This window comes from Lygodium microphyllum, chromosome 30 (genome assembly GCF_053477565.2).
Source record: "Lygodium microphyllum isolate KBCC chromosome 30, Lygodium_microphyllum_v1.1.10, whole genome shotgun sequence".
In the NCBI taxonomy this organism is placed as follows: domain Eukaryota; kingdom Viridiplantae; phylum Streptophyta; class Polypodiopsida; order Schizaeales; family Lygodiaceae; genus Lygodium; species Lygodium microphyllum.
Window position 1 is genome coordinate 11,580,848 of NC_141164.1, and position 16,956 is coordinate 11,597,803.

General features: G+C 38.1%; 1 protein-coding gene across 4 annotated transcripts in view; it reads left to right on the forward strand.

Annotated features, from left to right (window-relative positions):
* Positions 1–9,879: 9,879 nt before the first annotated feature.
* Positions 9,880–16,956, forward strand: part of LOC148009555 (ATP-dependent Clp protease proteolytic subunit 4, chloroplastic-like) — a 33,823-nt gene continuing 26,746 nt past the window's right edge. For 3 of the 4 annotated variants that reach the window (XR_015689659.1, XM_087672448.1, XM_087672449.1), the window contains exons 1-2: positions 9,880–10,435; positions 10,702–11,192. Coding sequence is in view for 3 of the 4 variants with exons in the window: in XM_087672448.1 (XP_087528574.1) it covers positions 10,008–10,435; positions 10,702–11,185 (912 nt within the window). In the remaining variant the exon portion in view is untranslated. The remainder of the gene's footprint in view (positions 10,436–10,701; positions 11,193–16,956) is intronic. The other variant, XM_087672446.1, reaches the window with a different exon arrangement.

The following is a 16,956-nucleotide window of genomic DNA, read 5'->3' on the forward strand; positions in this document are numbered from 1 at the left end:
AGGTCCAATACTTTGTGAATAAAGAAATAAGCCAAGGAGCAGGATAAGGGACCCCTCTGGTGGGAACCAAAAGACCAGCAGTAGCAGTAGACACCGAGTCTAAATAAGACCCGAAGAGGCAAAAGGTAGCAACCTCTACCACCTCTGTCCTCACAATAGCAAAACAACAGAGAGGCCTCCTCTGTGGAATATGATGAATATGTCAAGGAGCTTCTCTCTCAACTAGAGAAATCCAAGGAAGAGAAAAAAATCACAGTGGTAGAGCTAGAAGCAGAAGAGGCCATGGCTACATTTCAGCTGGAGAAAACCCGCCGAATAGCTTGGCCCAAAGGGAGATCAGTGATCTCAAAGAACAGCTCCAGGCTAAAGACAAAGTGGAAGCTGAATGGCAGGCAAGATTGAACCTAGAAACTGAAGTCATAAAGCGCCTGCGAAGACACAACGAATAGATTGTAGGGCTTTATGAGGATTTGCAAGCCGAAATGGAAAAGATCACTAAGGCCACAGAGGAAAGAACACTCAGGTATGAAAAATAAGTGGAGGAATTGACACAAGAGGCAGCCTCAGCACAGGCAGAGCAGTAGAGAATGAAGAGAGAAACAGAAGATCAAGAATAGAGACTAATAGTGCTAGCCTAGGGGCAGGGGGAAAGCCACAAGGAAATGACAAAAAGGGCAGACAAATGGGCAGCGCATAATGAAAAATGAGTCAAAGCCTTGGCACATCATATGGCTCAAGCTGAAAAAGATAAGGTACTATAGCTGAAAGTCGAGCAGAGGCCGCCCAAGTGGGCTTCGAAGCCTAGCAATGTGTCTTCCTCAATGCACTACTCGATGTCACCTAGACGGAGGAAAGGGTATACCCATCATCTACCTAAGGAAGGCAAAATGTCATGCTGAGAGACTTTTAGTGAGTAGATATACAAGATTCTTGTTAGTCGAGATCTTTGACAAGCTCAACAAACTTGTCCTCTACCATGTCCCTGATGAAGTGATTGCACATCTCAATGTGCTTTGTCTTCGCATGGAAGACTAGATTCTTGACCCAATTGAATAGCACTCATAGAATCCAATTGTTGTATATAGGAGTAGCAATAACACCAATGTCCTGGGCCTCCTTATTGTAAGCTTCAATGGCTGCAACATACTCTACCTCAATAGTAGACAAGGCCATGCATTTTTGCACCTTGGACATCCAAGAGACAGAACCTCCAACAAAAGTGAAGACATACCCAAAGGTAGACTTCTTACTATCTACCTGTCCAATATAATCAAAGTCAGTGTAACCCATGATTGTAGTATCCTAACCACCATAGCAAATGCTTATATCTACAATGCCTTTCAAGTACTCATAACATCCTTCATGACATCCCAATGTCACCAGCTAGGTATTACCATATAGCATGCCATAACTTCCATTGCAAATGCTCTATTTAGACAAGTGGCTAGCTATCATGGCATATGTCAAACTCCCACTGTGGATGCATAAGGGATCTTGGCCACCTCAACATTTTGCTCATCTAATCAAGGATACAATCTATTTGACTGAACTTTATATGGAAAGATAAAGGACAACTAATAAACTTAACATCCTGCATATGGAAGCACTCAAGGACCTTCTGTATGTACTCCTTCTATGTAAAGTGAAGGAGGCCCTTAGAGTGATCGCACATGATACGCGTGCCAAGAATATGTCACGCCCCAAATCCTTCATCTCAAAGCTATTCTTGAGCTAAGGTTTCAAAGCATCCAACTCATCATGAGCTCTCCTAGTAATCAACATATCATCTACATAAAGTACCAAGACAATAAGGCTGCCATCATGAGCCTTCTTCATGTAGAGACACAAATCCATATCACTGTGAGAGTAAGATTGTGATCACATAAATGCATCAAACTTATGATACCATTCCCTAGGTCCCTACTTAAGCCCATAAAGGCTCTTTCTCAATTTGCACACTATGTATTTCATGTCCTTTTCTTGAAAGCCCTTAGGCTATTGCATATAAATCTCATCACACAAGTCCCCATGTAAGAAAGTCATCTTAACATCCATCTAATAGAGATCCAAATCTAGTTGAGCAACCAAGGCCAATAACAAGTGTAGGGTATTCATCTTGACTACGAAAGAAAATACCTTATGAAAGTCAATACCATGCTTCTACTTAAAGCCCTAGTAACCAATCTGGCCTTATATGCTAGCTTGGGGCATCTAGGGGGGTACTCTTCAACTTGTATACCCACTTGCATGGCAGTGCTTGCATGTTTCGCATTGGGCGAAGGAACCAAATCCCCTATATTATTTTTATGCATGTGTTGTACTCTTGAATACACAAGAGTAACTATCATCTCTATGCATGGCCTCCTCATAAGTAAGAGGCTCACCAAAATCCATTAACATAACATAGTCCATGGAGAACTCAAACCAATCAAGTTGACGTCTATCTCTAATAGATCATCTCTAAATAGGTTGTGGGACCTATGTATCCTGTCCAACATCATGATCATGGGCCACTAGGAACATCAACTCCATGTTTTCTAGCTAGGTGTATGGTAACATGAAGCTCCCCTTGAAATATCACCCTCGTACCTCAACTACCTACTTAGGCTGCTTGTGCATCTTCTCCTCATGGAAAACATCATGGCTACAGATGGCCTTCCTAGACTATGCAGATCCTATAGGTGATAGTTCATCTCATATACATCCCCATCATCAAGAAAGATGCATTTCATTGATTTAGGATCTAGTTTATTGCATTTATCATTGGGAACATGGCAAAAAGCCTCACATCCAAAGACATGCAAATGAGCATATGGCAAAGTTTTTCCACACCATACCTCCTCTACAACCTAACAGTCAATAATAGTGTATAAGAATCTCTTTATCAAGTGTACAGTAGTAGTAACTACCTCTGCTAAAAAAATCTACAGTAAGTCTACCTAGCTAGGCATACTACTAACGTTCTCCCGATTCGTCCTATTCATGCACTCTGCAATACCATTTTGGGGTGGAGTATAAGGGATAGTTAACTAACACTTAATATCCTACTTATCACAAAACTACTCAAATGCTTTAGAGACATATTTACTCCCATTATCTAACCTTAGGCATTTCAGCCTATATCCAAATTTGAAAGTAAGGCACCCTCGACATCCCAGAGTTTCAAACCATCCTTGGGCATATTAGCATACATGGCAATATGAAAATTGTCCCATGACTCAAGAAGTGTCACAAGCAAGAATAAGGGAGGAAATTTATCCTTAAAGTCAATAACCTATGAAGTCAACTGGTTGAAAATTTAGTGAAACTCGTTCAAATGTGTGGACACACTAGTCCCTTCCTTCATGCGAAGGTCCATGAGCTGTTTCAACCAATACATATGTGAAGCAAGACTTTGCTTGTCATAAAGATTGGATATAAATTTTCCATAATTGCCAAGCATTATTTTCAAGTACCACAACATTGAAATAAACCTATTTAGACAATGATAATATATGAGTGGATTTACATAGCTTATCCAACTCATCCCAAGTATCCCGATCAACGTCTTCGGGCTTTACACTCTTGGTTTTCAAAGGCCTAACTTGCTTCTTTTGAACTAGTATATGCCCTTTCTATAGGTGAAATTTGTGCCATCAAGCTTTTTAATGTTAAAAATAGAAGTATCATTCGAAAAACCAACAATAATGACATTATACCAATGAAAAATTCAAGAGAATGGGCTGCTGTAAATGGTTGCAAATCAGCTGCCGAAACTCAACCAAAATAAGGGCAAAACATGAGGGAATATCAAAGTGTAGAGCTGTCCACCAATTGCAAACAATAGACTACTAACTTAATGTCTATTTTCCAAAAGGATGCTAAAAACTATAATTATAACAATGCTGAAATAAAGATAATATATATGTCAATCCAATTATGGGCAAATAGCCAAGAACGGAAGCTTCCATTGCCAAGGATATCCGAGTAGCAACCAGGATACAAAGAATGTAACTAGTAGTGACTAAGCATAGACCATCAGTACCAAAGACTGTCATGAACTCAAAGTGTTAGTAAACCATACATTCAATTAGCATACACATCACTAACAAAGTGCTAACATAGGTAAGTGTCGATGTCAAAATAGCATATATGTGAACCAAGAGTCCCAGTGTCTCAAAGAACCAAGCTCTAATGTCAATAGCAAGTAGCTCCCACTAAAGCAAATCTAAAATGCAAAGTGAGTAAGCAAATCTCAAGACATATACATCAAAGCATCCAAGAAGCCCAAGCAAATCTAAAATGCAAAGTGAGTAAGCAAATCTCAAGACATATACATCAAAGCATCCAAGAAGCCCAAGCAAATCTAAAATGCAAAGTGAGTAAGCAAATCTCAAGACATATAATCAAAGCATCCAAGAAGCCCAAGCACATCACAAATACATTTTGGAGTATTAATGTCCAATGAAGTTTCAATACCCATAAGTAAGTAAGCATAAAATCTCAAAGAAACTAACCAAAGCCCAAGTACATCAAATGTAGCTCAAATCCAAGTTCCAAAGCATATCATAACCATATCCAGGCTCATAGATAAATGCTAAACATCACCATAGACATGTAGCATATCCAAAATACCATGTAGGCATAATAGGCATTCAATGCATGACGTTCATTGTTGTATGCTTATAGTCCAAATGGTTGTGACATCAATAAACCTCTATAAAATTGAGCTAATCAGTCTCTAAACAATCCAAATAGTAGCCTAAAGTGTAATCATAACATTCAAGCACCAAAATAGCATCTTCGAGATATTAAACATGCATAATGGTGTTCATTGTCTCCTATCCAAACCAAAACTATTATGTTCCATGTGAAATAAAGAACTAAGAAATAAACTCTATGAGTGCTCAGATATGTAGCTCTTGCTATGTTATTTGTTTCTAGCTATAAAACACTTGAATTCAATATTGTATGCAAAAGTTATGGCCAAAATATGAAAGTGTTGTCAAGCTGTTATAACTGTCCACAACTTTTGAAGCATGCTTTGTATCCACTCAAAATGGATATAATGGCTACTCCTCAACTCAACAAGCACTCAATAAGGCTCAACTAAGCCCTAGGAAGCTCCTCGACAAGTTGAAAGCAAGCTTGAACAAGCTGAGAGAAGGAAATACTCAATGCATACATAGATGTCCATGACTTTTGAAGCATGTTTTATATCCACTCAAAATGGATATAATTCCTACTCCTTAACTTAATAAGCACTCAATAAGGATTAGCTAATCCCTAGGAACCTCCTTGACAAGCCCAACAAGTCGAGAGAAGGAAAGATTCAATGTATGCCTCGAGAAGGAAGGAATAATGACTGCCATGAAATATTGAGTCGAAGCTTTGAATCTAGGGTAAAGCAACAGATAAAGAAGCTCCTCAAATGCTTACTTTGATACCAATTAAAAGGTAGAGCTCAAGTGGAAGCAAACAAGAAAAAACAAGAGCTATGGTAGATGGAGCAAGAGAGCAATAGAGAGAGAGACACCATATGTGGGAACTCTGATAGTCACACCGCCCTTCCCTTATTCAATAGTCTCTGAGAGAAAAAAGAATATAAAGTGATAGTGATGGATGCCAGCCACCTGTAGTGTATAGGTGTGCAGTCACAATATGTGATGGCATACGCACAGGTGTCTTTACCCTCGACAACAAAAACACATCTAAGGAAGAAATGTAAGCCTTAAGAGTCAGAGGGATTTCCATGAATTCACAGTAATGTTTGCTAGAGGCAAACTTACTCTTACTTACCTCATGCTCGCATGTTGCATGACTCTTGAATAAACTATTAGATCTAGGCATGCTAGATGCCATTAAAGCCTCAATAAAATATTAGCATTGACATTGTTTATGCTCAACTATACATACATTTTCTTTGCTTCCCCTATTATATTGAGTCTTATTGATTCTACTTAGGGTTAAAGAAATAAGCTTGAAATAAATTTTTCTAGTAGGGTTTACTTGCTACCCTATTTATGAAGCTCCATGGAAGCTCAATGTGTCATGCCCATGCTTAATATTTTCTCTCCTCCTTTTCTTAACTTACTGGAGCCTTATCAGAGCTTAGGTGAGGTATAGAAGGTGTAGTGGAGTCTTTGCATAGTAATCTACATATTATTTCTATTGAAACACGTGAGATATTTGTTTCTACACTTGTTTAGTATGTTGACTCTTCAATCATTGAAATTAAAAGAAAGTGAGGGTTCCTCTTTTCACTAGACCCTTGCATAAGAGTGTACAAATGTAGTTTGAAGCATGAATAATAGATTGGAAATGTAAAATGGAGGGGAGCAATCCATGGAAGCAAAATAGATGATCTTGAAGGGAATTGTTACCTCCAAAAAAGGTGGGACTCCCTCCAATCTCAAGAAAAAGTCTTTGCTTTTTACATTGCCATTGTAGCCTTTAAAAAAGGTAAGACTCCCTCCATGCAAATCCCCACAAGATAAATGTCAATTTAGTCACCACCCCCTAGCAAGAATTTCTTAAATGGAAAAGCATAGGAATTTCTACCCAAGGCTCAATTAGTTTTAGCAATCACTAAGGGACCAAAGCTAAAGTTGTAGCTAAGTAAACTCTAGCTAGGAGATGCATTTGACCAATGTGCAAGGGACATAGGTTGGCTACCATACAATCTAAGAACGTTATGAAAATAACCATATTCTTTTTGTGAAAGAGCATCCACAAAAGTCATGTAGCTATACTCTCTTTGTGCTCTAAGCATGGAAGTATTCACTCCAAAGAATGAAACTTTTAGTTTTTTGAGTGAAGACATGCATTTTAAGATGTAATTCAAAGCAACCCAAAGGTGTCACTTTAGACTAATTCTAAGAGAATAAACTTGTCATTGATGTCTACATTAGTTGATTGATCTTTGCCTTGATGACTTTGGAATGAACTAACTTACATATCAATTAATTCTTATAACATATACTCATTGATTTATTCAAGTTTTGAAGGAGTATGGCAGCAACATTTATTTTAGCCATGTTAGGAGAGGGGGATGCACCTTAAAAATGGATTCAAATGCAATTCAAATTCAAGCACCATATGATAGAAGTAAAAGTTTCACTTTTATTTACAATAGCTTCCAATGTAGTATTGTTGCATCATGCCATACCATTTTCCTCCCCTTGAGCCAAGGGTTGCATTGAATGGGTCTAGCATCCCATCAAATTGTTGCCCATGACCTTGCTACCTATTATTCAAGAATGCCTTCCAAACTCACTAAGTATAGCATCTTAAAATGTGTTAAAAATCCAACAATATTCATAGGCATCCTCAAGAGGGATAGCTTATATATATTGGAAAGTGTACCAAAGGGCTAGTTCGTTTATTTCCAAAGTAGATATAGAGAAGAGTGTGATCCTTCTTGGGGAGCCTCTTTAAAATACCCAAAACTTTATCCATGAAATCGTCAAAAGCATAAGTAAGAAGCATCCTCCTATTACCATTTTCTAAACATCCGAATATACCATACTACAACAACACAAACCAAGTTGTAGTTATTTTTTACTATTATCTTTATTATTCTTAACTTTTAAAAAAGATCCATGTGAAAATCATATTATTGAATAAGTAAGAGTATATAGATTATCCTATATGACTTAGATAAGCTTTTTGAATATTGTTCTTAGCAACCTTAGCCAATAACTTTAGCTTTTGAGGTAATCTTTACACCATAATCACCAGGCTAAAATTGCATTCTTTTTCTCCTTTCGGGAAAAGAAAAAACATCTCATTCTAAAGACTCTCCAAAATATTAAGTTTAGCTTAAAGCACTTTTTGCCTTCCACCCAACTCTTTTTGAAGGTATAAAAAGAGTCCCGATGTTCCTTACCTTTCTAGCTCTTAACAGTCTTTAAGATCCATAACCTCTTCAAAGTCACCTTTGCACCTAACTTGACCAATCCTTGCCTCTCGAGATTACCCTTTCTTTGTAGTAAACCATTTCATGATTCATAACTTATCTTAGAAGTAAACCTTTGCCTTTTCTTTTTCCTTAGGTACCCTTTGGAGCCAATTCTCATTTAAACCAAACCTATCAACAATATCTTAGAGATTAAGAAGTGCCATACTACTTGGGTCCCATACATCCCTCCATGCTTAATCACTTTCCTAAATGGGGCAGTTGACATCTTAGGATTATCACCAACTGGACTATCTGCCCTACTATTAGCCTCTTTAGACCATTTGCAATCATGAAATTTTTGTCTCTGAACATTTACCAAGGCTTCTACAATAGATGATGCTTGAGCGCTAACTCTGAGGAAAAGAACACCTTGCCTAGTTAGACCTTACTATAAACTAGAAATAGAACTATAGACAATCTAGTGCCTCGAAATTGTTTCCAAGGTTGAACTTCATCCTAATGCTTGAGTTAAAGTAAATCATTTTCTTATTTTGGTGTAAGGCTTCCAAACGAGGCCCTCCTTCCAACTTAGAAGCTATGAGGTGTTCCCAAAGGGATAATGTGCCAAGTATCCTTCTTCCTAAAAGATCATAAAGAGCTCCTGCAATTGAGCCAAATTGCTTTTGAGAATGGAAAAACAATACCAACAAATATCACCGTTGGAGTAATGCTAGAGTTAAAGTAAATCATTTTCTTCTTTTGGTGTAAGGCTTCCAAACGAGACCCTCCTTCTGACATACAAGCTATGAGGTGTTCCCAAAGGGATAATGTGCCAAGTATCCTTCTTCCTAAAAGATCATAAAGAGCTTCTCCAATTGAGCCAATTAGCTTTTAAGAATGGAAAAACAATACCAACAAATATCACCGTTGGAGTAAGCATCCCTTTGACGATTATTGTATAGCCAACAAGATGCAAAAGCATGCTCTTTCTAGTTTTACCTTAGATGTAAAATTTTCATAATAGCACACAAACCTTTGCTTCATTGAAACACCTAAGCCCAAAGGGACAACCCAAATATAAACATCTTGCCCTTCTTGATCATTTTAAAGTTGTATTCAAAGACCCATATAAGATTGCCATTGCAATCAAGAGATTAACCCTCAATTGTTATGATATTTGGGTCACAACAAACATTTGGGAAAACATAATCCTTTCACTAGGGAGCGAGATCCTTTGGTCAATCCATCTTGTAACTATCTTTCAATCTAACTAAGGAATGATTGAGTTAAAAAGGCAAAAAGTAATGGAGCAAGGGGCACTCTTACCTCATTGACCTTTCTTGAGATCAAAGCATTTAGTATGATAACAATAGAGGCAATATAGCAAGTGCCAAAACCATTCTATAGGACATGAACACCAATATCCAATCATATGCCTTGTCCAAATCTTGCTCACCAACAAGTAGTTACCATTTAGAGAATATTCAATACCATGCTCAAGTTTTGCATCTTGAACCTCTTTTTATGCACAAAACCACATTGTTGCCTATGAACAATATTAGGTAATCTAAATTTGATATTGAGAGCAAGCATCTTTGCTAGCACCTTATAAGGGATGTTTGACTTGTTAATGGCCACCATTGGTTTGAATTATTTCTTTTTGAAGTTTGGGAATTAACATAGTTCTTACAAATTCAATTATGATATTGGTTTCTCTGAACCACTTTGCACAAAGAGTTGTCACATGCATACCAAACCTTAACACATAATTCATGCAAAAAATCATCGGACAGGGAAATTGGAGTTTCATCTTTCCTAATGCAGTGCATATTCGAGTGATTTGTTGGAGCTTCATCTTTCTTCATGCTCCTCACTGGATACTCGAGTGACAGGTCAGAGCTCTCGGTTCATAGTGATGGAAGAAAAAGAAGCTTAGGGAGAATCTATTATTCAATACGTGGATGTACTTTAATTTCATAGGCGGTGACTTAGAAACAACCTTCACCACATCGCACAAGAAGCATCTCGATGATTCTTTAACTTATGATAAGAGATAGCCTCCATTAGCAAGGCAGACGACGATGACTCCGGAGTGAAATACTTAACGAGTTCGGATCTGTAGACTCCCATGGCAACCATACTCCGGGTTCTTTCCTTCCCGCCCTCATCATCCAGGCCAGAACCATCAGCACGCTCTTCCTCCATTGCTTCCTCTTTTGCCACTCTGCGCTCGCAACCTATCATCTTACCGTCTCACCATGGTTTTCGGGTCGAGGGATCTTCAAGGAAGGCCAGCTTGAGCTCTTCTGCTGCCAAGTTTCTGTCTGCAGCTCAGGCTTTGACTTCCTTTGCTACTCAGGCTCCTCCGACGCCGCAGCAGAGGCCCCCTGACACCGATGTTATGGGCCTCCTTCTTCGCCAACGCATCATTTTTCTGGGCTTTAACATGGACGAGTATGTTGCCGACGCGATTGTCAGTCAATTGCTTCTCTTGGATGCTCAAGATGCCAGTGCAGACATCCGCCTATTCATCAATAGTCCCGGAGGTGCCACAAGGTAAGGTTTACTATTGAGTTTCTGCTCGCGGAATTCTTCGCCATTTCATGGATGCCAAATGTGATTCCGTTTGTAGCTTGTTCAAGACATCTACGTACAGTCTTTTGCCTTATCGCCGTTCCTGCATCACTTTTTGAACTGTGCAAGTGTATCTCTTCTACGTTGCTTTCTTCTTCTGCAGTCACCAACGTTTTGGAACTTAGTTGCCATTGGCTTTGTCCCTTTCTGATACTTCATACTATATCTGCTCTTGTTTTGCTACGCAGTGCAGCTATGGCCATCTATGATGCTATCCAGCTTTGTCGCGCAGATGTTTGTACTGTTGCTTTTGGTCTGGCTGCATCTACAGCTGCCATAGTGCTTGCAGGAGGTACTAAGGGCAAAAGATTTGCAATGCCAAACACTCGGATTATGCTTCATCAGCCCTTGGCAGGTGCAAGTGGCCAGGCAATTGATGTGGAGATCCAGGCAAAGGAAGCCATGCACCATAGGAGAAACGTTACTCGAATCTATTCTGAGATTACTGGTCGCCCTTATGAGAACGTGGAGAAAGATATTGATAGAGATCGCTACATGTCTCCAGCAGAAGCCATGGAGTATGGGATATTGGATGGTGTGATTGACGAAGATATGATAATTCCTCTCAGTCCCTTGCCTGACAAGGTTTTAAGACGCGGAGGTTATAGGGATGCAGAGAAGGAACCTAGCAAGTTTTTGAGGCCTGTTATTCCAGATACAGACATTAACTAGCCTGCTGGTATGTTTTCCCAATTCTTTTGGTTGTTCTCCTACTATTGATGTGGAAAACATTGGGATAGTGTTCAAAGACACTTTTTTGGCCTTTCTGAAACTTAGTTGTGATACATTCAGTTTTACGTGTTTGTTTCATTTCTTAGATACAACAGCTTTTGTTTAAACATTGTTACAAAAGCTTTACAAGCTACCAATCTTAGCGCTCGGCATGTCAGTGCTGTTAACAGTATAGGGCACCTGACAGCTTCCTATGCAGACTTGGTGATGCATGTTGAGGTGACCAGCATGAAGTGGTGATGCTCTGTCACAAAAGAATTCTCCTTGGTTGATGGCATTGAGCTTTGAACCTTGGAGGAGGTTGTCAACACTAAACAGTTTTCACTGTAAATAATTAAAACTTATACAACCAATTTACCTCCTTGCAAATGTCTTCCCATTGTCCTTGGACTTATCCTTTTTCTCCTTCAAAGACCCTTTGCTACAAAGTTGTCCTCGATTTACTTCTCTCTCTTCTCACGAGTGGTAGCTACAACACAATCTGCTCTAACATAGGCAGCATATATGCCTGCACAACAGTGTTGTGGTTCTCTACAGTCTTCCAACAAAATATCATAAATACAAAGAGAAAAGAAAAGGGGGAAGGGGGGGGGGGGTTTGTGATGGTGCACTAAAAGATGTGTTAACATGCTTGTCCAACTTCTTGAGACTCCTTGTACCGCTGGAATTTATCTCCTACAAAAGAAGAATATTAAATTCATTTGTCTATTGCATTGGTAACAATGCGCTATCCATATCTAGCATGCAACTGTAGACATGCCTTTCATCCCATTGTCATTGAACCTCAAGGTCACCATCTTCTTGGCCTTGACTACTTGTTTCTTCCTAGGTAGTGTGATTTGAGGAACCATTGGCGATTCCCAAGAAGCTTCTTGTGCTTAGGTCTAGAAAAATTTGTCACCATAGACTAAAAAGAATTGCCACCATAGACTATTGAAAAAAGGTCTCCTCGAACATTGTTGCATTTTGTCCTAGATGGATCCATCTAGGCCCGTTAAATTTGTACAACCATTCAGGATTCGCATGGTACAGACAATTAAAGAGATTTGACCATTTCCATCAAAGTAAGAGACAATTATAGTTGCAAAAAGAGACCCCGTTGCATGCTTTTTGACAATTTTCAAGCCAGTTTTTTTGGCCGTTTGGATTTTAGTGCTGGCTAGTCTCTATTAAAAAGGGACTCCTCTCACTTGTCTCATGCACCTCAAGGTCTCAAGTTCTAACCTCCTCTTCCTCTACCTCTCTCTTACCACCTTCAATTCCTCTACCTTCTTTCTCTCCTTCATTTGCCTCTTTGACCACCTCCAATTCCTCTACCTTCTTCCTCTTCTTAGGTTAACGCCCAGCTTGCATGTGATACTCACTAAACATCAAGAGAGCAAAGTGTGTTGGAATACGACATCCACTAATGTAAAGATAGAATGAAAGTACAATCCCTAAGTTACTAAATACCACACTTGAGGTGGATGTTCACAAGGGAAAAAAACCCTTCTCTAGCTAGAAGGTAAAAGTACCCGCGGATAAGGGAGTGTTCACACCAAAACAATGGAGAAACACGATAAGCGTAATGACCCTCTCCCACCTCAATGTACTTAGTGCAAGTTGGGTTCCTTGCAATTGCCATTTCACTCTAATTGTTAGTATAGATAGGAGTGGATGACTGTTGTCCCACATTGAGATCAACCGAAAGGCATCAGAACCATACACAATCCAATGTAGTTGTAAATGTTGCCTCGTATTCAGCTTCACAGTTGGATGTGGCTGTTGTAGACTGCTTCTTGCTCAGTCAAGAGATACACAAATTACCAATCATAAAACAATTAGCTCTAGTGGACACTCACATGTCAAATCAACTAGTTCAGTCACTATCATAATGCTTGTAAGCAAAAGAGAAGTGCCTCTAGGGTAAAAGAGGCCCAATGATTGAGTGCCTTTAAGATAATGAAGACATGTTTTACTACTTGTCAATGCTTAGTGCCAAGGTTGTGTATGAAGCATGCCAATTGAGAAAGCCCAAACTGAACATTTGGCTATGTGTTATACAAGTATAATAGACATCCCATAGTGTGCTGATAGAGAGAAGCATCTATTGGATCTCCTGTATCCTTGATTGTAAACTTGTGGCATGTTTCAAGTAGAGTATAGGCTTTTAGTCTTGCATTTGAAAATGCTCAAGGAACTACCCAATGTACTTAGACTGTTGCTATAGTGAATGGAATGCCAAGATAATAGTGCAATTGGCCAAGATTTGTAATATCAAATGCATGCTGCAATTCAGCCTTCAAGGCTGCAATGTGTGTGTTTCATGGGGTGAAACTAGCCTTCCTACTCAGATAGGGTGATAATACCTAATCAAGGTCTTAATTACAACAATTAATAAATGAGCATAAACTGAATATGTCGTGAAAATAAAGCAAATACAAATTTCTACACATTACCTTATCAATCTTGAATATTAGACACCCCAGTTGGCCCCAAAACTGATGTCCCTTTCGGTATTTCTTTGACTTTAATTGCTAATGAATTGATTACAAGTTGAGATTCCACAATCTCATTTGCTGACCCAAAAGCCCCTTGCTGTACAATCAATTAGCAAGCAATTCGGGTCAATTGCCCCTTTATTTTCACCTAGGACTTGCACAAATGGAACCACCAACTGGCCAAATGTTACCCCAATTCACAATGGATGGTCTGGCATATAAAATCTTTGTCAATTCCATGAATTCTAGGTGTTGATTTCAGTGTATGATGCCTTCTCCTATTGGCATGGGTCCCAAGGTGGGTTGTAAACCCTAATTTTTGCATAAATTTAGGGTTTACAGCAGAAACCCTTTTGCTGTCCACAAAAAATGGCTGAAGATTTGCTCCAAAAGGCTGAGATTTACTAAGATTATTAGAGAATAGATTGGAGAAGATGAGAGAAAGCTATAGAGAGAAATCTCAGATTTTCTTCATAGAAGACTCTTCATTGATTGCTACCCTATCTAGGATTGCTAGGAAGTTGTTGCGGGCTGCCCAAGAGCCCGAAAAATGCAGTTGCCAGGCCCAATCTGTTGTTGGTAGCCTCAGAAGGTGTAAATTTTGTTGTTGCTTGCCTTCTAGAAGGTATTGGGGCTGCCATCTCTTGCCTAGATGGGTCTCCACTGGTGCACTAATTGATTAGCAGCCTGCTCTCTCTCCCTTCCTCTCTCCCTCTCTCTCTCTCTCAGCCTGCTCTCTCTCTCCCTCTCTCTCTCCCTCCCCCAAAAACGGTTTTTCAATTTATATGGGTATTTTTGCCACAAGTGGTAGCCTTCTAAACCCATTTTCCAGCATTATTCAGCCATTGATTTCGTTTTCAGAATTAAATAATTGTGAAAATTAATTTTAGTCCTTTTGACCTTGCTCAAACTTGAATGTGCGCATCCATAATTAAATTGGCTAGATTGGCATTAATTAATTAAATAATGCTAGTCCTTATTGTCATCATTGATACTTATTGACTAAACAATTATCTGAGGGCCAAAGCTGACACCAATTGACCACCAAAACCCAATTTGCATAGCTTAGCAACTTTTACTTTTGAGATCCATTGAATCCATCTCTTGAGCCCCTAAAAACGTTTTTCCAGTTTGTATGGGTATTTTTGCTAAGTGGTAGTCTTTTAAACTCATTTTTCAATATTATTTAGCCATTAATTAAGTTTTCTAAATTAAATAATTCTAATTTTTTAAAAAGTTTTTTTAATCCTGCTCAAAATTAAATATGCCTATCCATAATTAAATTGGCCAAGCCATTGAATTGGCTAGATTGACATCAATTAATTAATTAATACTAGGTGCTAATATCACCACCGATACTTATTGGCTAAACAATTGTCTTGGGGCCAAAATTGATACCAATTGACCACCAAAACCTAGTTTGCATACTTAGCACAACTTTTGCCTTTGACATCGACTAAACCCATCACTTGAGCCCTTCAAAAACGTTTTTTCAGTTTGTGTGGGTATTTTTGTCAAGTAGCAAGCCTCTAAATCCATTTTCAGCATTATTTAGCCATTAATTTAATTTTCAAAATTAAATAATTTTGTAAAATAAAATTAGTTCTTTTAATCTTGCTCAAAATTAAATGTGTACATTCATAATTAAATTGGCTAGATTGGCATTAGTTATTTAATTAATGCTAGTGTCTAGTGTCACCATTGATACTTGTTGGCTAAAGAATTGTCTTGGGATGAAAACTAATATTAATTGACCACAAAAACCTAGTTTGCATAACTTAGCACGATTGTGCCTTTGACATTGATTGAATCCATCTTTTGAGTGCCCAAAAACGTTTAACTGGTTTGTATGGGTATTTTTGTCCAAGTGGCAGTCTTCTAAACTCATTTTTCAGTATTATTCAGCCATTAATTTAATTTTCAAATTTAAATAACTTTGCAAATTAATTTTAGTTTTTTTGACCTTGCTCAAAATTAAATGTGCCCATCCATAATTAAATTGGTTATATTGGTATTAATTACTTAATTAATGCTTGTCCCTAGTGTCATCATTAACACTTATTGGCTAAACAATTGTCTTAGGGCCAAAATTGATACTAATTGACCACCAATACCCAGTTTGTATAACTTAGCACAACTTTTGCCTTTGATATCCACTGAATCCATCTCTTGAGCCCCCAAAACCATTTTTTCAATTTGCATGGGTATTTTTGCAAAGTGGCAATCTTTTAAATCCATTTCCGGCATTATTTAGCCATTAATTTAATTTTCAAAGTTAAATAATTTTTAAAAATAAATTTAGTTCTTTTGATCGTGCTCAAAATTAAATGTGTATATCTATAATTAAATTGGCTAGATTGACATTAATTAATTAATTAATGCTAGTCTCTAGTGTCACCACTGATACTTATTAACTAAATAATTGTTATGGGGCCAAAATTGACATTTGACCTTCAAAACCTAGTTTGCATAACTTATCACAACTTTTACCTTTAACATTGATTGAATTCATCTCTTGAGCATCCAAAAACGTTTTTTCAGTTTACGTGGGTATTTTTGCCAAGTAGCAAGCTTCTAAATCCATTTACAACATTATTTAGCCATTAATTTGATTTTCAAAATTAAATATTTTTGAAAAATATATTTAGTTATTTTGATCTTGCTTAAAATTAAATGTGTACATCCATAATTAAATTGACTAGATTGGTATTAATTAATTAATTAATGGTAGTCGTGAAACTAGCCTTCTTTTTGTGGATGGGTGGTAAATCCCTGATTACAACTTAATTACAGCAGCTAATAACAAATGCAAATCTGAAAATACAAATTTACCTATTGATCTTGGACAATGCACACTCGATTGGTCCCAAAATTGGCCCTCCTTTCGGTATTTCTTTAGCTTTATTGAAGAAAAAGTTGATTTACAATGGGATTCTCCCTATCCCTTTGCAATCCAAACTCTCCGTGTTGTCCAAAGTGACCAGCAAGTCTTCAATCTGATTTGCCACTTGATTCGGGCAATCAATTGGCTTTCACCCACTTCTAAGAGGATGAAAATGCCCCAAATTCAATGGCTGGCTAGTCCTCCACCTGAATTTAGGTGAAATTCACCTTTAGCTTTGAAAAATCCAAGTCTTGGAGCTTCCAATTTTCTGGCGTGCTTCTCGAGGCTTTTGCTAAATCCTAATTTTTGATCTAAAAATCAGTCTAAAAAGAGACCAAAATAACAAA